At 34.2% G+C, this 26705-nt stretch overlaps 1 protein-coding gene across 6 annotated transcripts; it reads right to left on the reverse strand.

Moving 5' to 3' along the window:
- Positions 1–2641: 2641 nt before the first annotated feature.
- LOC128206424 (nuclear distribution protein nudE-like 1-B) lies at positions 2642–26705 on the reverse strand. 6 transcript variants are annotated; one of them, XM_052908856.1, is made up of 10 exons: positions 26103–26705; positions 22826–22979; positions 16501–16649; positions 15821–15866; positions 14076–14166; positions 12838–13053; positions 11523–11614; positions 10125–10222; positions 9120–9154; positions 2642–6745 (listed from the first exon to the last, which is right to left on the reverse strand). In XM_052908856.1, exons 1-10 carry the CDS (start codon positions 26177–26179, stop codon positions 6732–6734), a joined length of 972 nt encoding a protein of 323 aa, XP_052764816.1. In that variant the 5' UTR covers positions 26180–26705; the 3' UTR covers positions 2642–6731. The 6 variants fall into 6 exon arrangements, 5 of the variants coding, with proteins under 5 accessions (XP_052764816.1, XP_052764809.1, XP_052764829.1 ...); XR_008256477.1 differs by lacking the exon at positions 11523–11614; XM_052908849.1 differs by lacking the exon at positions 9120–9154.

Genomic DNA, 26705 nt, shown 5'->3' on the forward strand with positions numbered 1-26705 from the left:
GAGATCGGTCTTTATACCAATGTTTTGTCTTCATTGCTTATCAAGCTTGGCGATATCACGGGCGATATTGCTCAAATCGCCTTGATGATATGAAGGACATGTGCTTTAAACTGTTTCCATGTTTTCAATATAACGCTCTTGCGTACAAAAATTAACTGTATGGTTTAACGTTTAAGGATATATGTCCTGTATTGTTGTACAATACCTAAGGCAAAAGCGACGTTAAGTCATGGTGTCGTTTTCTATAAATATATTTCGTAAATATCAATCCCAGAACGAGGCTGCAAGTCCCACGTTGGCACATATCGTCATTTAACCGGGACAAACGCAATTCCCTGATCTTATATTGCATTGTTTACAAAAATGAACGCAGAGGTTGTTTTTTTTTTCAAAGATATATCGCTTTTTCTTGGGATATATTTTGAAAATGGGGAAATTCAGAGGCTAATTTGTGGAACAATAATGGTCCGTCGCGTGTACCGAATACGACCAGGAAGGGTAACAGGGCCCCCACTATTACGTTAGTGAATAATAATAGTTTACTACAATTCTTAAAGGTTCATTTTGGTGTTCGAATATTCGAATATTCGATCGAAAGAATTACCGAATATTCGAATATCACTTTTGCCATTCGTTTGCATCCCTAAAAATAAGCAAAGGGCAATTACTCTTTCGAAAATGGTCAAATCAGGAAAGCCCGACAATAAGCGCTGTTTCACTTTATGATCATCAATCTGTGAAAGTTTGGTGGAAATCGTATGAGAACGTAAGAGGAGTTGCGAAGAAACCAATTTTAAATGTAAAATAAGCAAAGGGCAATAACTCTTTCAAAAATTGTTGAATCGGGAAAGCCGGACAACATGCGCTGCTTCACTTTATGATCATCAATCTGTGAAAGTTTGGTAGAAATCACATGAAAAACGCAAGAGGAGTTGCGAAGAAACCAATTTTAAATGTAAAATAAGCAAAGGGCAATTACTCTTTCAAAAATAGTCAAATCAAGTAAGCCCGATAATATGCGCTGCTTCACTTTATGATCATCAATCTGTGAAAGTTTGGTAGAAATCACATGAAAAACGTAAGAGGATTTACGAAGAAACCAATTTTAAATGTAAAATAAGCAAAGGGCAATAACTCTTTCAAAAATGGTCGAATCGCAAAAGCCCGACAATATGCGCTGCTTCACTTTATGATCATCAATCTGTGAAAGTTTTATAGAAATCGCATGAGAAATGTAAGAGGAGATGCAAAGAAATGAATGTGGGACAGACGGATGCACACACGCACGGAATCGCGCCTACCATTACTATATCCCCTCGCCTTTTCAGGGTGGGGGATAACAAGAGAGCCTCTTGTTTATCATTGGAAAAAGGAGCATAATTCAGTTATTAAAGCCAGAGCTAAAGGCCTTCCAATGCATTATGGAGTTGGGTACAAATGGGTTCTCAGTTTTATTTAAATATTTTTAACCAATTTAGAATTTTTTTAAAAACATCAAACAAGGTTTTGAAAATCTGACAGGTAGACAGACTTAAATGCAAACAAGTACACCACATGTAAAGGCAACCACACATTCTGTTTTTCTCAGTTGGTGATGGGTAGAACATGACATGGGAGTGATAGTCATGTGAATCTCCATTGGTAACATTCTATTTAATGTCAGGAGAATATCCATAATGGTTTAAAGGGGCTGTACTCTGTATGATAAAACAGCTAAAAAAAGAGGAAATTGTTGAAAACTGACACAAACTTGGTATCGATGTGTACAATGCATTGAAACTTACTAACTGAAGTACCACATAGTTTACAATTAATTTATTTGTCACAGTTTTTTTCGTATTTTTCCATTAAAAAAGATTTAAGAGCAGGCATGTACACATCTGCACACATGTATTAACTTATATTAGTTAAGTCGTCTGACCTTATTGTGGATTTTATTCACTATGACATTAATAACTTCATTTTTAATACAAATTTAAGTTCTTGTTACAAAAATGATCATGTTAGGTATATTGCTTAGATATTCCAACTGCTTAGGGTAAGCCTTCATAGCACAGTGGATACACACTGGACTGCAATTTTGCCGACACCGGTACAAACCTGGTCTCCGACTCGATTTTTTTTTTACCGGTCTCCCACTCGATTTGTTTTTTACCGGTCTCCGACTCGATTTGTTTTTTTTTACCGGTCTCCGACTCAATTTGTTTTTTACCGGTCTCCGACTCGATTTGTTTTTTTACCGGTCTCCGACTCGATTTGTTTTTTACCGGTCTCCCACTCGATATTTTTTTTTTACACTTTGATATGTTTTTTTACAATTACAATATGAAAGAGTAAAACATTTTATTAAATAATTGTCCTGAGACTTTTTTGGTGCCAATCTGGTGTACAGTCCCTTTTAAAGAACTTAAAATTTTGAGCCAGCAAGAAAAATACATACATTTTAAGCTCTGTACTGTAGAGCTTTTAATTTGATTCTGTGATATGGCCAAAGGTTAGGTATTGCACAACTGCAGAAGCTGATGACATCAGAGCTAGACAATAACTTTGTTTTAAAAACAAACAGAACAACAAGCTATGATGCATATAGATTAGCCACATGTATAAATGATTCAATTTTAGAGGGAGAACAAATAACATATGACTGTAATATTTTATGAATTTATTTCAATTTCAATATCATACTACATTAAGATTCACAATTTGACCCTTATTCCGAAAAACACATACCAGACAAGACAATGACTGTAAATTATAATAGTATCATTTTGAAGCTCATTGCCAAGTTATACACAAGTGTAGTCACAGCAGCTTTAAAACAATGAAGATCTTTCTTCGTATTCTTAAACAGAATGCAATAAAATAACAATCAATTGTGAAACACAACACAAAAACTAGATCAACACCATAGCCTTCATTTTTTAAACCCCAAGTCTTTCACATAATTTGTCAACTTTACAATAAAGGCAAACAGGGACAACTGATCAGATTTTGATAATTTTAATACATCGACTCCAGCCTTACATTGCAAGTTAAATGCTCAAAGTTTTTCATGTGCGCCCTGTACCAACTTGTGCCACTAATTACGAAAATCTTATTTGGCGCGACTGCACTACAGATAAATTTTGACCAGTGACAAAAACATTGCACAATTACATATGTCTAGGTTTCTATGATAACATATAAGGCCAAAAAAATAATTCTTTGTTTCCACTATGATCTCAAAAACAAATAGGGTAGGTAGGTAGGCATAACTTTTTCTTACTATTTTTTTTTGTTTTATGAGAACTGGGATTCTGTACCATACTGGCCTATATCAGGGTATAACACTTTTGTAGACAATTTCAGATGTAAAATAGTCAAACTTTAACAATAACAAAAAATGCAAATTTTTAAGGATCCACACTATGGCAAGAGAAGTTTGGGGTCAGGAGGAAAAAACAGGGTTGGTTGGGTAAGTGGAAACAAACAAATATTTTTTTACGCCTTACTAAAATGAGGTAGTGCATGCCATGGTTGTGAATAAAAATCATTCATTCAAACCTCGGCCATTTTCCATCGAAAACAACCTCAAATTTATATGGGCGGTTTACAATGTCAGAAATCTTAACAGTTTAACTACATGGCAGATAGATCGCATAGTACTTTCAATAGAGCAGTTAAACTTAATGACTTAACTCTTGAGAATCTTATTAATGCAATACACACTTTTCTGGCAATCAACTTAAACGAAGAAATAAAAAATACATGTTGAAACACAACAATTAGTTATTACTATTATTTAAAATTTTATGAACTACTTCTACAGGCATACATGTAAAGGCACACATCCAAGGTTGTTTCGGATGGAAATTGGCCGAGGTGTTCCGAATATCAATGAATGGCAGTATGCAACTGAATGAGTAAGAAGTGAACTTTACAAGGACCCATCTATTGATACTGAATTGGTTAAATGTTTTTAGCGTGAAATTTAAGCATTAAACAGATCAGTTGTTTTAAGACATCAGACAAAACAAATGAAAATCATACAATAAATAACAATATAATTATGTGCAAATATACAGTTTGAGACATGGCTTATCCAAACAAACGCACCGCAAATAGATGCCAATGCCCATCTGTTGATCTTTTAAGCCAATAAAGGGCAGAACTCAACTATAATCATAACCAGACTTATAAAACTCGACATATGCATATAGTCACTTGTAACATGTGTACTAGGTTTCATTTGGATAACTCGATTTTTTATTTTGTCATGGCCATTTGTTTTTTTGACACTAACATCGACACCGAAGCTATAACAATGCCTAACTTTTTCTCTTAGAAAAACCATTAAGCTGAAAACAACTCCTTCTATTTACACAGCGGAATTCTAAGGCATCCTCATAAAACTAAATGAAGATAAATGAAATGATGCTATTTGTTAATGAAATGAATGAGTAAAATAAATAAAAATTGATTTGTGTCGCGATGAATAGACATTTCAACAGCTGTGGGCATTTACATTTGATGGAAAATTATCTAAATGCTTATTTGTATAATGTCTTGAATTTCAGATGCCTAAGCTGCCTTATTGATCAGCCAAGAACCTACTTTACAGAATTCATACCACATAATCCTGTAACATCTGATTTTTACAACCTTTGGTATTTTCAAAGAAAGTAAAATACTTGTTTGTAAAGAAAAATCTACCTATTTAAACTAAAAGTTAACATGATGTTATGAAATGAATGATTTTCTCAAATAAGTCACTAAAGATTGTCATATATTACTTTATGTCAAACATGAAATATATGCTTCTTATCAGCACTGACTAGACAGCTAGTAATATCAAAATGTGGTATTCCATATACGTGTGGTATACCATTATGGTCCCATGCGGCCAAACCCAGGATGCAGGTAAATCATCTACGAAATTACTTAAACATCCAAAAATACATGTACATCAAGTCCTTTTCCGTAATGGCAGGTCACATATTAAATCACACACAATTTAATGCTTTACGAAAGAAGCCATTTAAATACAGAAACTGTTTCATTTTTTCTTCACTTGTAAAGAATTCCTATATTACTGTTCACAACCATAATAATAATACAGGTAACATAAGTTTTGTATTTAAACATCAACAACATATGATTATCTACTGTCATATCCTCTTCAGGAAAATGGTATGACACTAATTATTCCTAACTTTTCTTAAGGATACATGTCATGTACTTATAATAGCTAACTTGAAGTCCAAGTTCTACATCTTCAGAGTTGCATAATTTAACAAACATGAATGGTCTCTATCATGTCCTGGGGCGGTATTCATAAAACTTCTTAAGTCATTTTCTAACTTAAGTCACTTTCCTAATTTTAGTATCTCTTTAGTAATTTGAAAAAAAAAAAATCCAAAGCATTTCCAAAATACCGCTACATTATTTTCATGCCCTTATTGAAAGAAAACATACCGTACTTTAATGTTAAACGCACTTATACATTTCTGTTAATTTGACTACGAAAAATTTAAGAAATCAACTTAGGAAATGACTTATGATGCTTTATGAATACGGCCCCTGGAAGCTCATGTATCCATAATGCTGTTGCGAAATTCGAAATATTTATATTCAAGAAAGGGTCAATCTATTGGAATCAGTAGTTTACAATTTGTTAACTGTACAATAACAAGATCTACAAATAATAGTAACAACAATCTATGAAGCTATTTTTACAATTGAGGCAAAACAAAACATTTCCTAGTTGGACAGCAAATTGTCTTTGAATAAATTACAAAAGCTGCTATTATATTTTTTACCATTAAATCCCAAACCATACTCGTGCAAAAGCTGTATAAATGTACGCAAATATTAAAAAATAACTTCATAGAAAACATGGCAGTTTTCGCAAAAACAATCAACGACAAAAACATAATTCTTTTTTGGTAAACAAATAGCTACAATAATGAATATGTGGTACATGTATGAGTTCTGTATTTAATATTTCTTCTATGAAATGTATCTTTTTTCTTAAAACAATATGGAAATCAACGTGAATGGAAACATGAACTAAAAAATTATCCACAGAGTATGAATATTTTCTTAAAAGCAATAACATTACATTGGAAACATGTTTTGTAAGTAACGACTGAAGTATGAATACTTTCTTCATCCAATTTGTAGACCAACCTGTTGCTGTATTCAATAAACAATTAGAATCTGAGTGTTTTGATTGGACTGCTAAAATGAACTGGCCATTAAACTGAATGGAATCTCGGAGGCATATGTAAGAATAAGTTTTACATTGAATACTGCCAAAGGAGCCATTTCATCAAGAAATCTAGGACCAGTTATGTACCTCGCAGAAATTTTCAACAATAAATTAATACTGCATTATAAAATCTCTCCTAATTACAAAACTGCTCTAAGGATTATTGATCAAACAACCACCAAATACAGAATAACACTAGCTTTAAATGGAATCAGCTTTGATGAAGCCTGGGAATACATGTTTCAATGTGCAAAAAAATGTATCACGTATGTATAATAATTAAGGTAAGCCATTCTAAATAACAGTGTCTTGAAATCTCATGATTTTCTGTAAGCAAGGCTGAGTTGTGGCGTAGGAAAGTCTGGTGTAGGCTTGTAGAAGACACACGATTTCCATGACAACAACTGCAATGGCAGGATGATTCTCCAGGGTTATACAGGGATTTTCACATTTGGCTGTGGATGAACTACAGACCCCCGGCTCATTCTTTTGGACCTGAAAAAATAGTCAATCAAGCATTCAAGACTGTACAAAATCATTCTAGTAAGAGAATTCTTTATGTGAAAATCAAAAAATAAACATGTTAACTAAAGAGTGTAAGTTGATTACTGAAATTAATGATAATGATTACAGTTTGAAGAGTATAGTGTGAAGATAATTGATTGTTTAATATCAGAAGTAACCTCAATGGCCCTTAAAATGACTACTTAGGAACTAGTTATTACATAAAGACAGTTTCACATATATAAACAAGAGCACCAGAAGCAGATGCTAAGCTCGTCCATTTTTCACAGTCAATAAAGGGGCATTATTTAACAAATATTTCAGTTATGGGACTTGCAATAGATATCATAAACTAGCATAATATTGATACAGTTGATGTTTTTCTAGTTTGGGCCGTTATTGAAGTTGTTGCATGATGACGACACCAACACTACTGCAATATTTGGACTTATTTCTTAGAAAAGAAGACAAGCGATTAAAACTATTAGCTATTTTAATTATGATATGGTATGTAGTTATTTGCTACAAACCTGCCAAAAAAGCATATCACTATCCTAACATGCATCATGCAAAACCTCTAAATCTACTTGTGTACACATTCTAAACACCATATTTACTATCCATGATAGTCTAACAATTAAACACTGTTATTTGTATTGAATTGTAAAGAAAATTGAAAATACATGTGCAGTAAACTTTGAAGAAAAAATTATATCTTATTCATATAAGAATCAGATGTGTCGCCTGTTGGGAGCATCTATAGCCTTAAAAGTTAAGGTCACCATGACCTTTGACCTATTTTACCCAAGGAGGGGTTATCTACCCACCATGATCAATATGCATACCAAGTTTGTAGACTCTACTCCTAGACATACTAAGATTTTTTATCAGAAATGCCCATAAATTTTCTAGTAAAGGTCACTTTGACCTTGAAATTTGACCTAACCTAACCACAAGATGGGGTCATCTTCTGTCCATGATCAATGTTCATACCAAATACGAAGACTCTACATCAAGTGGTTCAAAGGACATTGATCAGAAACGAAACGTATAATGAGAACCGGCAACACGATGGATGATGACCCTTCCAGACAGGTTATAAGGTATGTTTCAGCCAAGATTTCGCAGGCAACTCACAAAAATGGAGACCTTGGCCATTTACATTGTAACCTATAAATCTCCTTAAAGATGCACCTGCCCTTTAATATATATACACAAGTGTCTTTTAATTAAAAATGCTAAACCTAATTGAGAGCTTGTAAATTTTAAGCTTTTTCCTCTGTAAATAATATTGGCAACCATTTTGTTTCTTGCATGTCTGATGTTTTTTATATAAACTCCCCTGCCCTACTACTGTAGGTTACACAAAACGGATTGATTAAACACACATTTGGTTCATAATAAGCAGAAGGATGGGGAGTTAAATCTGACACAAGCCCTGTGCATCTATAAGAACAAATATGGTATAATAAGATTTTTTGTTACATGCCAATAACAAAATATATAAAAAAATAAATAACATAATTTGTAATCAAAAAGGTTATAAAATCAATTTTCATTCTCAAATAGGAACACTTTTGCATTGGACAACACCAAGGTACACCTTACCCCTTCATGCTTCTGATAGCAAATAGTGGGTGAAAGCAATAGGGAGTCATTACTTTACAATTTTATTTTAACATCTTAGCTTCAATGACATTACAGGGGTAGGCATGAGAATTATCTTTTTTTAAAACATTCATGAAGTTGCACTGCTACATGTATCAAAAAGCGTTTCAAATGGCTGCATTCATTTAAGAGCAATCCCTTATTGAAGCATATTGTGCTCACAATCCCTTATTGTAGCAAATTGTGTTTATAAAAGAAATACCTCATGCTGAATGGAAGTATTGCATGTAATGTTTTATATAAGTATTAGTTTTGTGGAAGCATAACATGATGACAACCCTTGCTTTTGTTTTCAATGTTAAAAGGGAAATAACTCAAAATGTATTAAAGAATGAGTTATGGGCCTTGGTACATTCCGGTATGCATATTGTCGCAGACTAGCAGGAATCATGTGTTCTAAGTAAACATTTCTTGAATTATGGTCAAGGCTTAAGTTTTTAAACACAAAGGCTAATAAAACCAAGACTAGGGTGATTTCTCAACTTTTCTCTTTTTGAAAACAGATAAACATCACATATTCATCATTCTTGTGTATAAAATGAAAAAACATAAAGATAAATGCACATGAGGTACTTCTGTTGCTTAGTCATAAAATTATTTCCCTGTCACATTTCCATTTCCACATTATATCTGTTTATCCTGAGTACTTAAAATTCATGCTTTTAGTGTGTATTTGTACATGGATGCACATCCAGACCTGTAAACTGTCTTATTCTAGTCCAAAGAGCTGAGCTGAAGACAAAAACAGCATTCAAATTGCATTGTTATTTAAGTTTTCAAATCAAAATTTACTATACTCTATAAAGATGAACAAAAACATTGCACAAATCTACATCTACCAAAAGAGAAATGTCAACAGTTTCAAAACAGCCACTTCAATTTGATCCATTTATTACAAGATAAATGTAAATTATTTCCTTTAAAAATCAACAAAGACTTTATACACTAGTATGGTATCTTGTTTGGAAAAAAACACTACATTCTAAATCTTCTATAGCTTAAAAACTTGAAGTGGCCTGACCTACAATTTGTTAAGAAACAAGTAAAAACTTCAAACACACTTCACTCGGATTACTCAGCAGATATACTTGGCTCAAAGTGCGGACATTAAGCATATCAGAGTGGCGCTATAATAAAGCTAAAGCTGTCAATATGAACATGATGAATATGAAACAGGCTTTAACTGCTACAAGAACTTGTATATGAAACAGGCTTTAGTTACTACTTGGAGCTTGAAAATGACTATAAAGAAAAATTAGAAATAAAATGTTTTAAAAGAAGCAAAATGTACATATGAAATTATAATGATTTACACCTCAATATGATATGAAACAGATTTTCAAAAACACATATTACTTTGACTGCGGAAAATGTTAAACAGATAGTTTTAAAAATTATAGCATTTAATGTCATGAAAGTATATAATATGTAATATCTCATAGATATTCAGGTGTATCATGCTAGTAAACAGTGTTTTCAATTAAGATGTTGCAAAATACATATACATATCAATACACATTGTATCTACTAGTTAACCCTAGTTATTGACTTAAAATATGCCGTGCATTTTTAGTGGTAAATGTTTATTTAGAGTCACCTTTCCACTTGAAATATTTTAACTTCTGGTCCTCATTTTTATTTACTGCAATGATATTTAAACATGCCCAGTAATATATAATTTTCATAGGAAAAAAAAAGGTACCTGGGCGAGTTAACAGGGCTTGTGCCCCCTCTAGCTGCGCTACCGCGGGGCGGGTCTTTTACAAAGTTTCGGCAAGAGGCTAACTTGTTTTCTAGGGCCTGAAAAAAAATGCATATATAAAATATATATCTTTCATATAATGGTCCGGAAAATTATTAATAAATACATAATAATGACAATGAAATAATCTTAATAGCAATCTTTACATGTATCTAAATCAGTTTTAATTTGAGCTTAAGTAAATTTTAAATGATTCATATTTTACACAATATAAGAAATATCATCATGACATTTTCAGTATTACCTTCCTGAAATGTTATGTAATTCAAATACCTAATAAAATAATAAATGCAAATGTATGTCCGAAGGCCCCAAAGCGCACTATGCAGCTCATATAATTAATTATACAATTTTCAAAACAAATGCATAATGCTGTAATACTACTCATTTGAATGAAAATGGAACATACAATACAAAATGTAACCGTCACCTTTAATTTAATTCATCAATTTATCCATATTTGAGGTGCAAATATAAGACAGTTGTAGAAGAAGTGGCAGGGCTATTATGTGCAGCTTGTATTTATGGAAGCAGTGGAAAAACTCATGAGTGAACAATTCGGTCACACTCCATTCATAAAGGATTTGGACCAGAAGGTTCACAGTGCAAATATGAGATTCGGTAAAGGTTTAATACAAGTTTTCTTAGTCATGGACAAGTTGTAACATACAAGGGGTTTGCAGTAATATTGCTTTTAACTCACCCACCTGAACTACCATTTATAGACAAGTAATTTCTCAGTGAATGCGCTAGTTTTACTTTCAATTGCCTGATGAGAGGACATATATTAAAGCAAGGTATGGAGAAATCACCGAGAGGAATTTCTTGTACAAAAACAAATGGGATGACCATCTGAAATATCACAACATCTTGGTTAATACCTTAAGTAAATACACATTTAGCTGCAACATATATTTGCACCTCAAACTGGATAAATTCATAAACTTTAATTTAAAGGTTAATAAAATTCAAATTGATTTTTCGCTAAAGATTTAAGTTTTTTACATAGAAAATAAATAATAGCATAATTATTTATGATGAAGTCTTATACATTTATAACAATCATCATGCATCATTCATGCAAAAAGAAAACCTTTCAACAGCACCATCAATAAACACACATACAATTTATCAACATACAATTCTGCACTGAACTATTTACTATTTTGGGAGTACTTTTTACGCCTTCAAATAGCTGTTATTCGGAACTCATTCTTCGTGTTTTGTCCAGGAACCTATAATATGCCCTTGTTAAATTTGTGTGAAAACCTGGAATAAACGAGTTCCGAATAAAGTTGACTGTTTTCCAACCAACACAAGCGGAACTGCGATACTTACTCCCACTTTGCGTAAAAGATCACCAACTATGTTAAGTGCAGATATTCGGGCTGAAGGGGTAAGCGGCGTGCCTCCATTAATTGCTGGCATTCCTGCAACACAAATGGTCCACAAGGTACACTAACAACCACAAGATACAAAAATTTAAAAGAAAGAAAAAATTCTCTACAGATAATTGAAATGAATGAATGAATAATGTACATCTAGTTGAGGACAAAACTGTCACAACATTTCCATTACAGTAAAAATGGATTCCGAAATAAAATTTGTAATTCTAAACATATTTTATCAGAACTATGAATACTTGACATTTTGTGTATTTTAAGCGAACATAAATTTATCACTTAGAAAATTAAAAAGATAAATGCTTTATCTTATAAATACCAACTAAGCCTATTTCAAAGGCAACTTAAACTGGTTTTATACTAGGGCCTTTCAAACAATGATACCTGACTTTATTGTTCCTTTGAGAAGCATGATCATGAATTATACCCATTTCAGATTAAAGAAGCACTCTTACTCTCTAATAAGTTATACCACAATTAATACAATTGTTCTAATTTACCGAGAAGGATGAATCCATCCAGAAGCACAAATTTTTTTTTTCAATTTTTCTTCTTTGTTTTGATTAGCTTACTCAGTACATCTTTTTTACAAAAGTTTACTCTTTCTTTATAAAATAGTAATTAATTACATTTGTTTACATAAATTTATATAAGCTTTTTTTAAAGATTTCATTACTTTCAGGCTCAGCTGAAATAGGTGCTTGGAAATTTCACTCTTATTGTTTTTAAATGAGACAATAAAATTGGTATTTGAGGATAAAAATCTTTTAAATTTTGTTTTTGAATCCAGGAAATGATACACATATTTAGAAATTATCAAGCTAATCATAGTTTGAAATAATGTCCATAAAGGTCGTACTACCTTAGTATGTTCCATAAATTTAGTAAGTAGTTAAAGGTTTATCACACAAAATTTATGTTTGTTGTAAATGTGTACGGTATGTATTGATTTTAAATATGAGTGTCACTTTTAAAGATGAGCTAAATCTTATAATCTTAATGTCTTATTTCTGAGAATTTTGTACTTTTATGTAAAACTTTTGTGAACTATTATAAAGAAACAAAGGAATGTGTTTGAGTCACGAAATGTCATCTTTTGGGGTGATAAATCATTCATATTTATTGTATGTGAAAATAACGTATAAGAATGACAAACTCATGATAAAAGTCCTAACAAATCATTCCTTCATGCATATCAAAATTAAGCAAAAGGTGCAAAGCTCATGCCGGAGTGACGGCGCATGCCTTACCTTTATTACTTGGCGTAACATTACAGGTCTGCTGGTCTACATGGTTCTCCTGGATGCCATTCTTCACTGGTATGTTTGACGGAGATTTCAGGATGATGTTGTTATTGTTGGTTGTGTTGCCGGCTAGTCGGCTCCCTATGGTTTGAGTATTGGTGGGGGTGGTGGCCGAGGAGTTGGGGCCAGATTTATCCTTCACATCTATCTCTTGACGTAAATCTGCAGCAAAATGATTTCATAATTATTGTGTAATCAAAGGACAGAGTCAACAAAATAAGAACCACATTCATGTACAAAATATCGTAAAAGACAGTGACATTTTTCTAATTAAAAGAATAAATGCCAGAAATCTTAGTTCCAACCCCCCAAGCCATACTTCAAACACTGCATCACAATTTTCGCATATCTGGAAAGTCTCTGTATCTTCACCTTACTTAAACTTTAATGTCATTTTTTGAGTCTTTAGAAAGCTTTTGCCACAATCAAGCTAACAAAATATTGCATAACCTATTCTCCACCAATCCATCTCCAACCCTTTTCCCATCACGTGACTTTACCTTTCAGCCTCTGGATGGTCACACACAAAGTTCTCCAGTCCCTACCTTGTCAACTTCAACCCATGCTCAACCCACCCACCTCCTACCCTCCCTGAAATCCTAGTCCTTTCCTCTGGAAAGTCTTCCCCACCCCATACATCACGTATCCATCCCCCACCTCACTACCACCCCCACCCAAAACCACCATTCTGTAACCTCTAGTATCACTTTTAAGCCTCTGTACCTTCATGCAGAGTATTTCTCCCATCCCTACCGCAAAATGCAACCAAACCCCTTTCTTGAGCCTCTGAGTGTCTCAACTTCCCCTATCCACATCCCCTTATCCCTAGTCCTGTTACCTCTGGCTTCATACTTGAGCCTCAGGATGGTCTTGTGAAGTGTCACCCAAACTTCCTTCCTTTCCTCAAACCCCTAGCCCTGTGACCTCTAGCTTGATCCTTAGGCCTCTGGACGGTCTCACACAATGTTTCCCCTAATCCTACTCCCCCCTCTCCTAACACCATATTCCTGCTACCTTTAGCGTCATCCTTGAGCCTCTGGACAATGACAACCCTAACCATTCCCCTCTCTCCTATTCCTGTTACCTCATGCCTCTTCCTTAAGCCTCTGGACGGTAACACACAGTGACTCAACTAGCCTTACCATCCCCCCCACACTCCTCTTTTAATGCCCTATTCCTGTTACCTCTAGCCTCATCCTTAAGCCTCTGGACGGTCTCACACAGTGTCTCCTTTTCATCTAGTTCACTCTCCAAGAACGCATTTCGCTCTATTGCCTGACAAATGGAATATTGTGCAAACAGTTTTGTTACAAAACAATTCGATAGCAGTCTTGTAGCACATAAGAAACAAATACTATTAGAAGATTTATACAGTTTATGTTAAACAAGAGGCCCAAAAGGGCCTATGCTCTACTGGCATAGCTTTTGTGGTCATATCAATCCAGAGCATGTATGTATGGGTAAAAGGCAACAGACATATAGTTTATGTTTTGTGTTTGGGTTACCTGAAAACGTAGCACGTTCAACATCTGAGCCCAGAAAGTATTGTAAGCAGATTAGTTGCATGAACTATTTTAATATGTGCCAAGTAAAAGTCATCTGACAAAAAAAAATGCTTTCAAAACTGTACTCATAGTAAAATTTTCTGTAGTTTTAAAAGTTAAAAAAAGTTGGTCAAAAGGTCAAAGTCAAGGGCATCCTAGGACAACATTGATCAATTTGAACAAACATTCACAATCAATTGTGCTGAGATGGATGCACGAACACACAAAAAGATTTTCAAACCTTTCCAGATTTATGTTTACCAAACCTGTGAACCCTGGGTGTGGCCAGTAATGACACCAGGTGCATAACTTAAACATTCACAATCAATTTTGTTAAGATGAATGCGCAAACTACAGAACTTAAAGCTAAAAAATGGCCTTTGGGCTTTCAACAAGAACAAGGCAGAGTAATTCACAAAATCAACTGCAGAAGCAAAAAGCAAATTGTCTCTCAAAATCCTAGACTTGCAAATTGTCTCCCTTAACTCTAGACTTGAATTAACATATACATGTAAACTTGGCTAAAAATAGAATTCGCTCATGCAGACCTGGCTAAAAATAGAAAGCATTTCTTTAAAACTTTCATGGCCCATAATCTAGGCATTCATGGGCGGATCTTGCTGGTTTTCGAAAGGAACCAAGCTCTAATGGATATCTAGATACTGTACAAGTTTCATCAAGATATAATCAAAACTGAAGACTGTATCGTGTTCACAACCAATTGTTTACACAATAGCATTTTTTTATACTATCAAGGGCCATAATCTAGGCATGCATGGGCGGATCTGGCTGGTTTTCGAAAGGAACCGAGCTCTAATGGATATCTAGATACTGTACAAGTTTCATCGAGATACAATCAAAACTGAAGACTGTATCGTGTTCACAAGCAATTGTTTACAGACGCACGACCGCACGGACGCACGGATGCACATACTACGTACACATTACCATCGCATAAGCTCTTCTGGCCTTTGGCCAGTAGAGCTAAAAACAGAAATTCCTGTCTGGAGCGCAAAGATCACTGTGACCTTGATTATTGACCAATTGGCCCCAAAGTCTAAAAAGGCCATCTACTGACCATACCAATAATAATACCATGTTTAAAGACTTTACTTTAAAGTCCTTTAAAATTTATAGATCAGAAATAAAAGTGTTATGCCACATTCAATGACAAGGAACAAAGTATCCCTGTGTGTCTGCCATGCTTTACAGGCAACTATTAATCCCTTATTCATTAACAACGAAATTTGTATAGCTTAGACCTGTTGTTATGCATTGTACAGAAGCTAGAAACATGTACTTGCTAGGATACCAGTTTCTAACAAATTAATATACAATCTATATTCCTTGCTCAAAACTCTGTTTCAAGTCTCGTCTCTCTATACCTGATTCAATCTTGTTTCAAAGTCTTCTAATGACACAACTGTTGCCCTGCAAATAAAAAATAAATAAACGATAAGATGACATCAAGTAGTTCAAAATGTATATAGATGCATTGTCATTTAGGACCTTTTAAGATGAAGCAGAAGGTGGAAAACTTCCCGGCTGCATAATTAAACCGTTTCTCATTCAGTTAATTTTACATGTAGATCAACTGACACTCATCCATCAACCATAAAGACAACAAGACAAGACTATAAAGTAATTTAGAATAAGGAAAAAAATAAACTTGTTCATCATAGTCAACTCAGAACAGACATGTCAGCATTTATAGCTAAGTTGTTTCAAGTGCTCATTAAAAATATTGGCATGCTTGATTAATCACATTTGTGGTGAACGTCTTATTGATACTGAGTAAGAAAATGACAGTCAGCCCAAACACAAACAACATACTTGTAAGTTCATTTTGCAAACTATAAGAAGAATTGGAGACAAATAAAGTACTAATGTTCCAATGATATTGTAGAGCAAGAACATGTAAGGCTGGCTCTGACTTTTAATGGCAGGTTTTACAATTTGTAACAACAGCATCATAGTAATATATAAGAATTCAGACTTGTTGACCCAAAAATTGTGATAGCTGGATTGTCATCGAGCACTAAATAAAACCTTATCTTATATTTACCTCTTTGCCCTCTCGAGGTCATCGTTGGCCTGCTCAAGTTCTCGTATGTATTTCTGTAGCTCATCCTTGAAGGCTCTCACCTGCAGTAGCTCTCCCTCGAGGTCTGAGATGTGGGTATGACTATTTGACTGAAGGTTTTCCAACTTGTGCTGCAAAATAAAGGTTACATTATACCAACTTATTTAATCCATATTTTGTTGACAGCTATAAGCAGATATGAATCATGCTCGAGTCCATTTCCTTGTAGAAACCCATACAAGTTTCCAGTTTCAAAGGCCAGGAGAATGTTCCCTTGGTGGGGCTTGACCCCATGACCACTAGGGCAAGGGGCACACACTTAACCACTAGAAATCTCAATTAAAAAAACAAGGGTTTAAAGTGTTATGTGTCAATGTTCCTAAAAGCAACTATTCTAGGGATCTATAGAATTGTGTGTCTTCGTTTAGATTGGCAATTATGAATCTCAATGGGATTTTAGCAAGGTAAATTGCATGAAAGGCCTTTTAACTCAATCGCTTATATAAATTCATATCTAAGGTATATTCATGTATTTTAAACATGCAATATTCAATGGTTTGCAATACATAATATTGTAATTAAGCAAGACATCAATTAACGCGAGATAAGGATAGGTTGCTGTAAGTTTTCTCATTCAAAAGTACATTCCAGATATACTTTCTGTAGTAAACTACAGTAAATCATTATTTACATGACCTGAGAAACACCACACACAATCACATGATGAGAATATAAACACCAGTAATACATCAGGCATGCCTGTATTATCAACAGAGAGCCAATTTCTGGCATTCCAGCAGACACTCCTTGGGAACTATAACACCAGGCAGGTCTAGACTACCGGTTACATCATTCAGAAACTGAATAACCTGTTAAGTTTTCTTTGTAAGAAATATGAATACATGTAAATTGCAAATTATGATAATACAAAAACATTCATATTTTTGTAAGAGGAAGATGTGACATTCATACTTAAAGGGACATGCTTATGTTTTTGGACAAAATTTTATTTTCACGGTTAGGCATCTGAAAACACTAATTATATAATAATTTTGATACCAAAATTGAAAACAAAAACAAAAAGAAATACAATTTAAGTATAAAAACCAATTAGTACCAAAATTGCAAAAACAAAAAGAAATACAATTTAAGTATAAAAACCAGCTTAAGTATCTTACTTTAACAATCCTAACGATTTACCATAAAAAAGTTACAAAACATAAACGAGTCCCTTTAACATAATGTTTCAAAGATTAAACCTTCATTAACAGTTAGGTATGAATACCTTGGTTCTGATACAATTTGTTGTTATCTATGTATGTCATTCAGCAAGTCTATTGATTGAACTGTCTTAAGCATATACTATACTTGCTTCTTTAGATGTTAATCATATTTTACTAAAATATTTTTAGATGGGCTGGAAGTTTATAAGGTCGGCCTAAGCCAAGCTGAGTTTTGGCTTCATTCAAGCGCATCTTCCTGTTGCAGGGTTAAAGAGGATTTTGGAATTGACCCTCAACAGTGGATAGGGTTGAACAGCCAGTGACAAAAACTTGGTGCCGAAAAAGTGGTTGTGTATCAACAATAAAGAACATCTTATTACACACACAAAGAAAGAGGATCAGTCCCTGGCCTGGTCAGAAATGGAGGTCAACCAGGCTCTGTGCATGCAGACTTGGTTTCCATGGGTGGCTACTCAGAGACCTGATTTTCTTAGCTTTAAGATACTATATCAATGAACAAGAGCTGTCGTAAGACAGCGCGCTCGACTACCCTGTTTTGACTTAGAATACAATTATGATGTAACAGGGATGTGATTGACCTGGCAGCTGGAGGGCTGAAACATTTTCGGCCTTGGGTTTATGGGGCGCTCTTGGGGTCAAAAGTGCACTGCTGTAGAAGAAAAAATGGCTTTTTAGAAGCTCTTTTGAGAGCACTCCTGACTTACAACTAAAAGCAACAAAATATTTTTTTTTTCAGGTAATTTTTTTTTTTTTTTTTTGGAGGGGGGGGGGGGGGGTCTCTAGGGCCATAAGATCGGCGAAATTTCACGAATCCGCGGACAAATCACATCCCAGCTGTAATAACACCAAGTTTGGTCTCTTTATGTCAAACCTAACTAAAATTATTCGATACATAAGGTGTGATACTTTGATGCTAAAGCCCAAACAATGACGTAAGTCTTCCAAATAACTTGATTTCCCAATGGGAAACGAAACACTGTTCTACAAAGTGTGCCTTGTTTTTACACTGCAAGTATCAATTGTTTCCTAATACTTGACAGCATTTTTCATCCTTTCTTCGCGTTTTCTATTGCAATTTAACAAACTTTTAATCATTTGACCAGTGTCTTCTCTGATTGGTTAAAATGGGACGTTTCAATAATTGGATGATAGACGACCCAATTGTGTGATTAGGAGATTACCGATTATAAATTGCTAAATTAATTAAATTTGTAACAACATCGGCATCAAAGATCGACATTTAGAGGTACAACTTCGATGTCTCAGACAAGGAATAATGTGTCATAATGAACATCAATTAGCACCCTGATTATAAGCGCGAACTACCGTTAATCAGACCCGCGGTGATGACGGTCATGTGCCTTAGAACGCACTGATCTGTGACAGATTAGCAAACGGCGACATTTACCAATGAAATAGTTTTAGGGCGTAACTTTGTGATAAACAACGATCTGAATGTCCAGAAGGGCACAAGGGGGCGGGAAAAATATGACAGGGCGTGTAAAAAGGGGCAACGGGGCGGGGTCAAAAAAGGGCATGGCGGGCCGAACTTCCATTCCGCTTTAGCTAAAACACTACCCATTATGAAAATGTGGTTAAGAATATACAAATATGCCTTTCAAAGGAAATAAAAAAAATAAAAAAATTCAAGGGCCATAATTTGTATTTAGGCTTAAAACGGAGTTATGTTTCTTGATGTAAGATGGTCGTAAATAATTTTGAATTTTATTAAGTGCATTTAATGAACGGTATAGCAGTTTTTTTTATTAAAATCCCAACTTGCCAATAACTTTTACTTGCCTAAAACTAACCTAAGTCAATCAGGGGCCATAACTTTTATTAAGGATATGAAGTTATGTAACCTCATTGGGTGATTGTCCTGAACAATTGTGTGAAGTATTAAGTCAATTGAATGAAGGGTATAGAAGTTATTAAACAATATCCCAACCTGCCCTAAAACTTTAACCTAAGTTTCATAGTCAATCAGGGGCCATAATTTGTATAAAAGACAATATGGAGTTGTCTTACCTCATTATGTGATGGCTCTGAACATCTGTGTGAAGTATTAAGTCAATTGAATGAATGGTATTGGAGTTTAAAGTGAAAATCACAACTTGCCCTAAAACTTTAACCTGCCCTAAAACTTTAACTTAAGTTAACCTAGGGGCCATAACTTGTATTTAGGATAATATGGAGTTATGTAACCTCATTGTGTGATGGTCCTGGACAATTGTGTGAAGTATTTAGTCAATTGAACAAAGGATATAGAAGTTATTGAGAAATATTCCAACTTGCCCTAAAACTTTAACCTAAGTTCCATAGTCAATCAGGGGCCATAATCTGTGTAAAGAATAATATGGAGTTATCAAACCTCATCATGTGATGGCCCTGAACAACTGCCTGAAGTATTACCGGTAAGTCAATTGAATGTAGGGTATTGGACTTATAAGTGAAAATCCCAACTTGCCCTAAAACTTTAACCGGACGCCGACGCTGGGGCGATTAGTATAGCCCACCTATTCTTCGAATAGTCGAGCTAAAAAGTAAAGATATACCATTACAATGTCAACAGTATCCTACACTTCCTTGATAAATTTATTATCAAGTATAAAGCATGGGTGTGGGAATCTATGTCCCAATTAATGTGTATGGCCATAAATCAAGTTATTGTGACATTAGCACAACATCCCTAGTGACATGATAGAAATATCCTGAGGCAGTAGTACTTCATTGTTACTGCACAGAAAGATGTAAATTGGCTATTCCCATGGCATAATTATTTACTACTTTGTACATGCCCTAGAAGCAGTATAGTAAAATGACCATGACAAAACTAGAACTGTCACAGGGGTAATGAATACCCCCAAATGCCAACGTGTATGTGTGTTTGCCACAGAAAATGCAAACATTTTCTTTAAAAAGTAGCCATAACTCAGAGGTTATTGTACACTGCATTTCCACTTATCATGCTTAACCAATGTGTGTTGTTAAATTAAAATCCATTGAAGAATTTAGAAGTTATGCTGCTGACAAAAAAATAGCAAAGAGCAATAACTCTGTAGATAGCTGAAATAGAATTATGTTTATTGTACACCACACTTCTTCTAATTGTGCTTAAGCGAAGTTTATTAAATCCATTCAGTAGTTTTCAAGTTATGCTACGGACAAAGAAAAGTAACAAAGGGCAATAACTCTGTAATAAGGTAGAATAGAGTTATGGTTCTTAAACACAGCACATCTTTACATTGTGCTTTGCTCTTGTATGCATTTTAATAAAGTTTCAAAGTTATGCTCTGGATACGGAAAAGTTACAATGGGCAATAACCTGTAATAAGCTAAAACAGAGTAATGGTTCTGACATATTGCACTTCCTCTCATTATGTTCCATATTTGTATGAACTTTTATTAAATTTCATCCATGTTATGCTCTGGACAAGGAAAAGTAACATAGGGCAATAACTCTGTGACTAGCTAAAACTGAGTTATGGTTCTTCTATACTGCTCTTCCTCTCATTGTGCATTACCATCGTATTAAGTTTTATTAAATTCTATCACATAGTTTTCATGTTATGCTACGGACAAGAACAATTGCAATGGACCCCAACTGACCAACAAAGTGATCACAGGGTGACTCCAATATATATATCATTTTTAATATTTTATTACCAAAATAGAACGTAACAAGCATCCTAGTCAGAAGAAATCTTCTAGCAAAGCCAAAAGACTGTAAAGTTTTCATTACTTTGACCTACTCTGAATGATTATTTTATTAGCTAATATCACCTTAAAGGAATGGAATGTACTAACATACTTCATAACTCAACAGATACTAATGTACTGGTTTATTTGATCATCTGATCATATCAACATATTGTTCTAAATAGGGCATATCCAATTTTGTGCAAGATACGTTATGTCAGAAAATTATGGTATGAGTTCAAAGATTTTTTTCACAATACAAATGTATTGAATGGAATAAAAATATGTTTACATTCAAGTTTATTAAATTAAAACAAGTTCAATATCCATTACAATTACATAACTTGATTCTTTAGCATTAAATGACTTGAACATGAAACTTTAAATGGGTTTAACTGCCGCAAATTGTAAAAATCATGTCATAAATCAACAATTTCACGGATCTTATGATCTTAATACCTATCAAAGCCAAAGACCATGTCACCTTCTTACAAATATGCCCAAAATGACAGTTTGTTAGCCATGATGACTTTGTATAAACAAATACACATGTAATCAATAAGTTGACAAAGAGTGGCCGCCATGTGTGGGCGAACTTGTCAAAAGTTCTTAGAGACAATCAAAAGTCGACAGTTTCTGAAATCTTATCTCACAATTTGATCAATTGTTTTTGACACATCACTTACAAATTTACATAAACTGCATTTTTATCTCACTAATGTCTAAATTCCTATAACTGATACTTCATGGTGTGCATGTACACAAAGACATGCAAATGTTAGCGATGATCTGCAAGAATGAAAACAGGTGGTAACATTATCATGTATGGTCATGCCTTTGCTCTCTTTCTTGTTAAAAAATGTTATATAGTGATATAATCCTGAAAAATGCTATCCTTTTAAGAGTTATTGCACTTTGTCATAGTTTAATCAGCTGAACAAAGTAACAAAAAGTTTCCCTTTCTAAAGGCATCTACCATTAAAATGAACTGCATGCTCAGTCTTACACACCATAGGTTCTTTTCAACATTGATCCTAGGAGTGAGTTCACACCTAGGAGATTTCTTCAGCAGTAGTTTTGCATAGGCGAAAATCTCTCCTTGATACCAATTCACACCTATGATTTCTTATGAAACCGCCCCCAAGTTTTCAGAGAGTTGACGTCAAGAATAGTTGCAAAGGGTCATAAGAAGATCCGGTATTGTTCTGTTTAAAGGGCAATGGACTGGTGCCTTCACAATAAACTAATAATTACCCTAGTGAGTCAATCTCATGCTCAGTTTTAGAGTTGTTCTATTTGTTCCAGTAATTGTAGTTTGGAAGACACCTTAAAGCTGTAATACAGTCCTTCGAAAAGATACCTACCCTAAGTGAGTCGACCTCATGTTGTAGTTTGGAGTTGTTCTGTTCTAGGGTGGTGTTTTTTTTTTCGAGCTGTTCCAACTGGGCCTCCAGCTCGGCCTCGAGTTCCCGACTGCTGATCTGGAACTCTTCCAGCTCCTCACGGGTCTCCTCCAACCTGTAACATAGGACCACACACTTAATAAACAAAAACCAGTGGTTTTTAATGTGTTCATAACATCAAAGTGCTGTGATTCTGTGACCTTGTCTTGTGGTGAGCACAAACACTGCTACTATATGATTAGGAGGAGCAATCACGATGCCAACCATCATTTTCATGATTATGATTCTGCCAGTTAAGATAATGTCATGGAACTTGCTTTAAAAAAGCTTTCAAGATCATCTTAATAGACAAATGAGGAGTTTCCAATCCATGGTTTATAGGTCTGTGCTATTAGGGATGAATCGATAATAAAAAAATGTTGAAAATTATTCATTGGCCTTGCAGGGTTTTATGTCCCAGAAACGTTCAAAACTTGTTTGAACAGCTTCAACTTGATAATATAGAATGTCAATGAGTTTTCCCCTGGAAAATGGGTCACTCTGGAAAGTAAATATTCACCTGCAATAACAATGACAAATATTTATACACTTGAAATATATTTGCAAATAATTGGATCTAAAGTTTATTGAAAGGTATCAATATGATCGATCACCAGGGCTGTGTCAAGTGCTTGTTTCCATGCTCTGTGTGCAAGATTACCTTCAGATTAGGAACTTAATGCCAGGCACAAGATAGAAATGATTGATAACATTCATTTTTTGTTTAATAGCCTTTGTTGATTATTAAAATTAATAGTAAAAGAGCTGATTCGATACATTTATCAAAAGGTTTCAAGGTCTGCAAGCAATTCCAAGCTGAGAGGATGTGCACAACTACTAAAATGTTAAAGTAAAACATTCTACATGTATGAAAGTTTGTTCTTTTACCTTACTCAAAATGCCTTTGCATGAAAAACACAAAAAGGCTTAAGTCAGTATACTAATAGAGTAACTGGAACTGTTGACAGTTGTCTTTTCCATGAAATCATGCCAATGGTTTAGCCAATTTGTTGAAGTATGTACAATGTAACCTCTAGATAGTTCACCTCCTTACAAGAGTTTTAAATAATATCATTTTCCTAAAAAAGAGGGCTTTCCCCTAGTAAAAAATTTGGTACTGTAATACCGGTACATGTTTTATAGATGTTAATACTTATAATTTTAATGTATGCAAATCAAGTGAAATATGTCAAGTCATGTCAATTGCATAGAAATTTGATAATTATGCAAACACACGAATTATTTAATTTACAAACGAAGAACTTCAAAGTGAAAGTATTTCCTCAAGCATGACATGTGAAGAGCCATAAGATTTAAATATTTGTTTAAATTTCACACATTTTTCAGATGCATGTATTAAATTAGGTGTAAAGATTAACTATTTGCCACAAGACTGTGTCTTTTCTACTTGAGTTTCATGCTCAGCAAACATTTACCGATGTAAATGATAGTACACCATTTACAATAGTGTGTGTTGACTCCAAACAACTTGAAGCAAGGGCAATAAATAATCAAAATATTATCTTAATCTAACAAATTACACTAAAACCATGAAATAGGAGAAGAATGTGTTCTACTGTAATAGTATACTTCTTATAATCATTATAACACAGAGCTAATCATGAACTAATGAGTATTATATACGAACAGAATGTCATGAAATGAACTCATAATTTGTATAATAAAGTGAGCCAATTACACAGTAATGAAAGCAGTATTTCAATTTTTCTGTTAACTTGAGCATGAAATTGAATAACTTCTCTCTATTCATCTAAAAAAATCACAAAAATTAAAATACTGCTTTATACAATAAACATATATGCGTTCATTACATACATGTATATTAAAATGATACAAAAGAAAACGTTGAGTGTTGACCACAAAAAATTGTTTCCTACATTACTGTGTAATTGGCTCACTTTATTATACGAATGAGTTCATTTCATGACATTCTGTGGTTCGTACTTTATTTACAGACCACAGAATGTCATGAAATGAACTCATTTATACTGAGAGTGGTCAACTTTTTCTTTTGTCCAATTGGAAGGCAGTATTTCCAATGCTTTTATTTCAGGAAATCAGAAATCCATTATTGATTTAAAACATGTAAACCAATATATATACACAGATGCTAGCCATTTCGTAGGTAGTTTACACAAGGAAATGCAGAGCACTAAAAAGTTAAATGTCTTTACTATGTTCTATACAAAATAAATGGTGATGCAACTGTAACACATCAAACAATTAATTTTTGTAATTAGTCATCCATATTGACAACCATTATTCAAATGGCTTTAAAGGCTTACAAACAACCACATTCATATATATTTATCTTTTCATTCTCATTTTGATCCCACTGCGAAACTCCATCATTATGTTTGATTACAATAATAATAATTAATCGTATTACTTTGTCCCAAGTTTCCTGCAGTAACTTGCAAATTTAAACTAAGAGGATATTCAGATATAAGATCTTGCCAGTATTGGACTTTGTGTTTCGCTTCTCCTTTGAGATGTTGAATAGTACAGTTACACAACAAGAAACAGAATAAAACATTTACTGTTTACACTCATGTCTCCACTGATGAGATGTCTGACCAGAACCTGATTTAATCATTAAGGATTTTTTTATGAAAATGAAAAGCGAATGGGGCTGATGTTCGGCCCAGTATGCCCTTAAAAAAAGTATTCTTTATGCACCAGTCAATTGTCACCGAGGCCCCCCAGGTCTGTGGGTATAGTGGGGATAGCCGGGGAAATGGGCTGTTTTTTTACCTTCCAGGTTGCCCCGCAGTGCTGGGTGAATGCGGTGGTTTTGTCTCCGCGCCTAAACAGCGGGGAAAGGGCCTTACCTAGGGTCCCTGGGTTGCGAGGGCACTTCGCAGGGATTTTATCAGAAGATCGTCCGCGCAAGGTGGGGATTTTACCGGGGCTTGGCTGGACCGAAAAGAAAAGTCCCTGCTATTCCCCTGACCTGTGGGGGGGGGGGGGGGGGGGCAGCAGTTTAAATTGACTGGTGCATTAGATCATTGTCTAACACACTACAGCCTATTATTTTTATTTGTATTGCACATTAAGTCAATCAATTAATTTGTTGTTGTATAAAATACCAGGCAATACATGTATGTTTACTGTAAAAAGTAATAGTTTTCTTGTTAGAACTTCACATTAAATGCCATTTTACACAGTGCATACTTACTCCTGTTTAAACTTCTGCGCCGATCCCCTCCAGTAGTTGATTTCTTCTTGTGGAGTTGCAAACTTTTTAGAATCCATTCTGGTATGATTCTGTCTTAAATTGTTTCTATTTTAATTTATTTGTCCGAAACATATCACCATATATAACAATCAATATAATATCCAACTGCTCAAAAAACGACACTATGAGTCAAATTATCTGTTTGTACCACAAACAAAATACACTTAGCTTTCGATGGATACAAAATCATGTATACCAAAACAACAACAACAAGAATGGACACTGATGAAGTCTGTCAATTTCCTATGGCTCAGCCATGTTTTTGATGATTATTGACACTGTTTAAGTTGATTTTTTTTATCCAAAAAAAAAGACTAAATGCAGCAAAAGCCAAAACAGCACTTGACACAATAAAAAATGTTTGTTTTCAACGCTCAAGATGTGCACGACTGTCTGAGATGTCCAACGAACAGAAAAATCGATTCTTCCTTATCTTACAAACTAATTTAAAACAAAGATCTTAGTCAGAATTTGTTTTAGTTCATCCTTCTTTTAAATGCATTTTTTATCTCATCTTCCCGGAAGCCAAGATGGCGAATTAAA

Source organism: Mya arenaria, chromosome 2 (genome assembly GCF_026914265.1).
Source record: "Mya arenaria isolate MELC-2E11 chromosome 2, ASM2691426v1".
Taxonomy (NCBI): Eukaryota; Metazoa; Mollusca; class Bivalvia; order Myida; family Myidae; genus Mya; species Mya arenaria.